This window comes from Microcaecilia unicolor, chromosome 1, assembly GCF_901765095.1.
Source record: "Microcaecilia unicolor chromosome 1, aMicUni1.1, whole genome shotgun sequence".
Lineage (NCBI taxonomy): Eukaryota > Metazoa > Chordata > Amphibia > Gymnophiona > Siphonopidae > Microcaecilia > Microcaecilia unicolor.
In genome coordinates, this window is record NC_044031.1 from 42976812 (window position 1) to 42984209 (window position 7398).

The 7398-nt window shown below is 41.3% G+C and overlaps 1 protein-coding gene across 1 annotated transcript in view; it reads left to right on the plus strand.

Annotated features, from left to right (window-relative positions):
- The window catches only part of CDC25A (cell division cycle 25A), a 161997-nt gene that overhangs the window by 86287 nt on the left and 68312 nt on the right, over positions 1 to 7398 (plus strand). Inside the window, exon 12 of the mRNA XM_030196572.1 lies at positions 4540 to 4602. Coding sequence (XP_030052432.1) covers positions 4540 to 4602 — 63 coding nt within the window. The remainder of the gene's footprint in view (positions 1 to 4539; positions 4603 to 7398) is intronic.

The following is a 7398-nucleotide window of genomic DNA, read 5'->3' on the forward strand; positions in this document are numbered from 1 at the left end:
GAGACTGAGAAAAATACTATGGCTCTAGAGAGCTTATAAGAGCCCTTTCCAGCTAGAGAAAGATCCAGTAATAAAGTACCAAAGTAGAAGGAAGCAAAACAGTAAGGAAATGGTCTGTGCATCCGAAAGCCTGAGCAGCCACCAACATTACCAACACAGGGTGTGTGCCAAAGAAAACAGTGTCCCAATGACATATCATGCACAACAGGTTACGTACTGAACCATAAAATTTTTTTTTTTTTTTTTAACAATGGAACCATAAACCAGCAACACATCTCCCAAGAAAAAAACCTCTGTTAACTCTTGAAGACACAGAATACCTGAAGGGAGGGATCTGGGCCGGTCCAGAGGGACTAAAGAAAAGCAAATTAGCAGGTAAGGCCTAATTTCTCCTTCCTTAGCCCAGAATGTGACATGGGAAGTAACAAAGCAGTAAGATTATGGGAGGGACCCTAGCAGCCTCGCTGTTAAAATGTTTGTCCCCAAACAACTTGCTGACAATTCAGGATGTCCAATCGATAGTGCTTAGAAAAGGAATGCAAAGAAGACCAAGTCGCCACCCTGCATATGTCCTCCGGAGGCACCAGACAACACTCTGCCCAAGAAGTTGCCTGACTTCTGGTAGAGTGGGCTTTAACTCCTTCCGGAACAGGTTTCCCGGAGAGAAGATAAGCTGAGGCAATCATTTCCTTGAGCCAACGGGAAATAGTGGACTTAGAAGCCATGAGCATCCGATGAGAATAAACAAACGATCAGACCAACAAATGTCTTCCGTAAACTTGACATAATGCTTCAGAACTTGTTTGACATCCAAACGTTTCAAACGATGCTGCTCCTCCGACCCGGAGAAAGAACCTAGTACAGGTAACACCACCGGTTGAGATAAATGAAAACGAGTCAACACCTTGGGTAGAAAAGAAGGAACCGGTCGCAAAACCACCCGATCCAAGATGAAATCCAAAAATGGGGCCCTACATGAAAGAGCTTGCAACTCCAAAACTCGCCTAGCCGAGGCAATAGCCACTAAGAACGCTGCCTTCAGAATCGAGTCCTTCAAAGTACAAGAAGACAAAAGCTCAAAGAGAGGCTTGGTAAGAACCGTGAGCACTAAATTAAGATCCCAGCAAGGAAAGGAGCAGTGCGACGGAGGACAAAGGAGGTTAACCCTTCTCAAAAAACGGAGCACATATGGGTGTCTAGCTAGAGACTTTTCTTGGAGATGACCTTGAAAACAGGAAAGGGCTGCAATCTGCACCTTGAGAGGCCAAAGCAAGACCTTTGTCGAAACCACGCTATAGAAAATCTAACTTGTGACCTTTTTCATGTGTAGGGATATCCAGGCCTAAATTGAAATTTAAAGATTGCAAAACCTGAATAAATTATAACACATGGGGATCAGTATTATCCTCCAAATGTAAATTAAGATCACCTAAAATCACTAGTAAAATGTGCAGAATAAAGTATCACCTCAAATTTCTGTTGAATAAGGTGCCAATTCTTGAGGGGGGTCTATATATCAAGATCAATCTTAATGTACTTCTGTTTGTCCAATTCATAAATTGGCACACTATTGACCCCAAAGCCTCCTCACAAATCTTGTCTACTGATTTTAATATTTTAAAAAATCTCTATAAATCAAAGCAAGACCACCTGTGTTGCCTAAGACAGTTAATTGCATTGTTGAGAAATTTTAGCCTATGCTTCTTAGAAGAATTGCTTTAATTCAGATAACATTTCTACATTCCTGTCTTCTCCTTGGATTTTGCAGTTTGAGGTCCTGCAGGGACTATTTCTTGATCTTTTTAGCATCCTTTTATCCCCCTTAGGTACAGAGTGGTCAGTAGTCAGAATATTGTTTTGTGGGTTTTTTTCTCCCCTTCAAATGACAGATGATTTTTCTGGTTTAAAAAAAAAAAAAAAAAGGATTCCTTATTTAGAACTCTGCCTCATGAGTTATTGTTTTCTTCTTTCCCAGGTATGATTGTGTGATTACTGTATTTTGATATATTTCTCATAAATTTTATATTGTAAGTGCTCTCTGTGTCAAGTGTTAAACTTGCATATATAACTTAATAAAATTTTAAAAAAGAGGATGCATTGGAATTTGTCAATGAATAGTTGGGCAGGTTTGCTGGATGGTTTGCTTCTAAGAAGTTGGTTTTGAATGCAAATCACTCTCTCTAGGTGGAGGAAAGAAAGCAGATTTCTGAATTACATACAGCCTGGAATAAAGGGTGGAGAATTGTTTTGTTTTTTTTTGTCAGTGGTCCAGAATTTAGGTGTGCTAGATTTACGGTTGTTGTTGGTCAAAACATAATGTCTGAATCATCCTTGAATGATAAGACCATTTTACAAACCTGCTGTAATTTCAGGGGCCAGAGATTTGATTATGATAGTCATGGTAATGAATTAAGCTGAACAATTATGCTTTGTGGGCTGGCCTCAAAAGTTTATTGGCGTTTTGTAAACAGATGATTCAGAATACTGTAGTTTAAAGTCTTGGGGCAGTCTCTCCTCCCTTATGAATAGCACTGATTGCTGGTACTACTACTTAACATTTCTAAAGCGCTACTAGGGTTATGCAGCGTTGTACAATTTAACATAGAGGGACGGTCCCTGCTCAAGGAGCTTACAATCTGAGACAAGTGAACGGACAGTCCGATAGGGGCGGTCAAATTGGGGCAGTCTGGATTTAGTGAACAGTAAGAGTTAGGTGCCGAATTCAGCATTGAAGAGGTGGGTTTTAAGCAAAGACTTGAAGATGGGCAGGGAGGGGGCTTGGCGTAAGGGCTCAGGAAGGTTGTTCCAAGCATAGGGTGAGGCAAGGCAGAATGAGCGGAGCCTGGAGTTGGCGGTGTTGGAGAAGGGTACAGAGAGGAGGGATTTTGCTTTCTATTTATATTAGTTATCTGACAGATAGGCAGCCCCCATCGCAAGACAATCTAGTACAGAAGTGCAGGCTACATAGCCCCTACAAATTGCTGCTTGTGAGGCACCAGAGACAGGGATCTGAAGACCTCCAGATATGACTCTGCAGACTCAAGCCACCTGCAAAGCTCAACTGGGGTTTAGCTGACCAACTGGACCAGGAGCAAATTGCTCAAAACCAGAGGCTTTAAAGTATGTCCAACTGCTGGGGACAGAGAACTGAAACTGAGCTGAGACTTCTCTTGGTATCCAGTTCAGCTCCTCAGAACTTTCTATCTCCAACTGCTGTTTGATGGTCACAACTATTCCCACAGGTTCTGAAATACTAGGAAGCTATGTATTGGAAAATAAGATTTCTCACAGAAAACACAACTGAATCCTACCACACCAAGCCTAAGCTGCACAGGATAGCTCAGTCTACCACTTGTTGGAGATCGAGAAATATTGACCGGCCACTGGCTCCACAGGTACTACTACTATTTAGCATTTCTATAGCGCTACAGGGCGTACGCAGCGCTGCACAAACATAGAAGACAGTTCCTGCTCAAAGGTACTTGATGTGAAGTCATTAGCCTAAACCCAAGAGTGCTGACTGGTCTGGCAGGATAAAGAATGTGTACCTTATACCCCGCTTAAACCTAAGCAGCTAACAATAAGTACTTTGAAGTGATGTGTTAGTCCTAGCTTATTTAATTGACTTGATGGTATGTTCTTCTAGAACTTCATCTGTTTGGAGATTCAGGCGGATGATGTAGAAGTGATATGGTACAGAGCCATTTTTTATGGTCTCTCCATTTTGGAGCACTTTATTAAACTTTATTTGGATTTTGCTCACACCTTTTTCAGTAGTAGCTCAATGTGAGTTACATTCAGGTACGTTGGGTATTTCCCTGTCCTTGGAGGCTGAGGCAATGGAGGGTTAAGTGACGACTGGCCCAAGATCACAAGGAGTGGCAGAAGGATTTGAACCGGGCACCTTTGGATGTCAGGGCCAGTGCTCTAACCACTAGGCTACTCCATTACATTCAAAGGCTCTTTGGATTGTTGCCAGCTCAAGAAACAATTTGAAGGCATGGTTTAGTTTTTCCTTAAGTCCAAACCGGCAGAGGCCATTGAGTTTAATGGGATCATATGCTGTCATCAAGCATTGATATGAAGAGACATAGGTAGATGGTTAATCTTAGGGTTTTAGAGGAGGATAGAATATTGGGTTGGCATCTATTATATTTTCTACTTGATTTCTAAATATAAAATTTATTTTGAGTTTGAAATACACATTTAAACATACATAAAATTACAAACTGTAATTCTGAAATTAAATTCTAAAAACTTCCTGACTGCTGGTAAAATTCCATTTTAATCAGCTCCCTGGCTCCAAAAGGCCACCTATGGTGATGGGATATGTATACTTTTTTAGAAGTAAACTTTAATGCTGATATTAAGTTAGCATTGTGGAAAAAGGTCTCTATTTTAAACCAATACCTGGTGCAGCGTGGGCAGCATCATAGATTCCAAAAGGGGTTCCAGATCTTTATTTTGTCTAGTAGTAATTTTTAACTTGCATCCCTGCACTATGGTAATAATCCTTTTCCTTTTTTTTTTTCTTTTAAGACTTACCTCCTGCAGACTGTAGATGGGCGACACCAGGATTTGAAATATATCACTCCAGAGATGGTAAGACAACAAAGCAGACCGCTTCTTGCTAAAAAACAAAACATATGTTGTTCCATGTTGAATCAGACCAAGTGTCTGTCAGAGCCCAATATTTTTTTTCTAACAGCCCAAGTCACTAGAAGTATGCTGTAGATCCATCTCTTGCTGCTCACTCCCAGAAATTAGCAGTTGCTTTCCTAAGTCTACCTAGTTAATAATGGTTTATGGACTTCTTTTTAGGGACTTGTTTATCAACTCTTCACTGGCTAACCTAGATGTCTTAACACCATCCTCCAGCAACAAATTCCACAAGCTCAGTTGCTAAGCGAAAAACTTCCTCTTAACTGTTCTATTTACCTGTGCCACTTCACACTATGGATTTATAAACCCATTATATTCCCTCTATCTCTTCTCAAAACTGCCAAGCCCTAAGCAGTTCCATTACTTTCTCTTGAACTGAGATGACCAGAATAGTACACATTCTTTATCCTGCCAGACCAGTCAGCACTCTTGGGTTTAGGCTAATGACTTCACATCAAGTATCTGTGGAGCCAATGGCCGGTCAATATTTCTCAATCTCCAACAAGTGGTAGACTGATCTATCCTGTGCAGCTTGGGTTTGGTGTGGTAGGATTCAGTTGTGTTTTCTGTGAGAAATTTTATTTTCCAATACATAGCTTCCTAGTATTTCTGAACCTGTGGGAATAGTTGTGACCATCAAAAAGCAGTTGGAGATAGAAAGAAAGTTCTGAGGAGCTGAACTGGATGCCAAGAGAGGTCTCAGCTCAGTTTTCAGTTCTTTGTCCCCAGCAGTTGGACATACTTTAAAGCCTCTGGTTCTGAGCAATTTGCTCCTGGTCCAGTTGGTCAGCTAATCCCCAGTTGAGCTTTGCAGATGGCTTGAGTCTGCAGAGTCATATCTGGAGGTCTTCAGATCCCTGTCTCTGGTGCCTCATAAGCAGCGATTTGTAGGGGCTATGTAGCCTGCACTTCTGTACTAGATTGTCTTGCAATGGGGACTGCCTATCCGTCAGATAACTTAGATAAATATAAATCTGCTATTCAGCTAAGACCATGGCCTTGTCTGTAGCAGCTTGCAGATTTTGAGCAGCATAGCCATTTTCCATTCAGAGATGGGGTCATAGAGGGGGGAGGGTCAAGATGTCACCTCAGGTAATTCTGGAGCCTCCAGAATCCACAGTGAAGGTTTGCGGGCCCAGTCTTTGGGACTTCCCATTGGAGATCAATTAGTTTTATCAGAAGTTGGCCCAAATAACTACAGACCAATGGGTTCTCAAGATAATTCAGGGCAGTTATACCCTAGAATTAGCCCATTCTGTACCCAACAAATTTTCTGGAATCTCCATGTTCTCTTCTACAGGCAAGGGCTGTCGAAGAAATGTTAAATTGCTACAGTTAGAATCAGTAGTATCAGTTCCTCCTGAGGAGGAAAGAACAGGCAGTAACACCATCTACTTTGTTCCAAAAAAGGAAGGAACCTTTCATCCAATTTGGCTCTAACAAGTTAGATTCCTCAAAGTGCCTCATTTTTGGATGGAAACTTTGAAGTTATTTATTTGGATTTATGTACCACCTTTTTCAAGGAATTCACTGAAGGCGGTGTACAGCAAGAATAAGTCAAACATAATGTGACAGAACAGCATGTTTTTAACCCTGTAAATTGTATTGAATGTTTCTTTGAAGTGTATTTCTCTAGTTTGGCCAAAAGGTAGTGCGTATTTATGTTTAAAACAGAGGAATGACTATTCCTTCTTTTAGTTAGCACACACACAAAGGAAATGCGTGTAGTGATGTAACCAGCTATTTTGAACCTTATTGTTCTGGACTCTGGCCCAGGAGCTTATTTCATTTGGATTATACTGGCTTTTGCTCCAGTTTCAGCATGGGAGAAAGAGAGAAAGAAAGCTCTTTGCTGAAGCCCTGTAAAAAAGTTATGTTTGGTGAGCAGTTATATGTCTTGATCTCCCCAGGTACTTTCTAGAAAGTAAACAAATGTTTAGTTAATGTTATAATTGATCCATATTTCAGTTACCTGTTTGCTGAGTGCACATTTTTTGTTCAGTGTTCAATTTTTAAGACAATTTAGTTTGTTGCCTCTGCCTGTCTGGACTAATAAAGAATCCTGGTGGTTTGAGTGTTGGGTTTGTGGGTGCTTTCTGGGAACTGTGGGACCACTGGTAGTGTGACTCCAGTAACCTTGAAATCACTGGGGATAATTTGAGAGCAGGAGAGTCGCCCAGAGGCAATTGGGACCCAGTCAGTGAGAGGATGATGCTAATGTAGAGCATAGGCGGCAGGTGCAGGCTGACCTGAGCTGTGCTGGGGATACACCCTCTAAGTGGCCGTGGGGTAACCCCAGGTGGGTGGCTAGGTGCTTCGTGACACATAAGCAATAGTCAATTACAGTAGTAAAAATATTAAAACAATACAAAGCATGGCTTAGTATGCTACATTACAATGCCTACACAATAAAACATTTTTAATAGACATATGGTGTAAGCAAAGATGGAACATATAGATAAGATAGAGTAGGGACTAAAGAGTTGCAAATGAGGTCAGAAAGGTGCTTGAACATTGTTGGGTAAGAGTGGATAAACATGTCCTGCTATAATATGTTCAACCAATGTCATTTACTTCTTCTGTTAGCCTGGTTGAAGAGCCAGGCTTTCATCTGCTTCCTGAAGTAGAGATAGTCTTCTGTTAAGCAAAGCCTTTCAGGGAGTGCATTCCAGAGCGTGGGGGCTACTCCAGAGAAGGCTTGTTTGTGGGTATCACATTGTGTGATGTCCAAAGAGG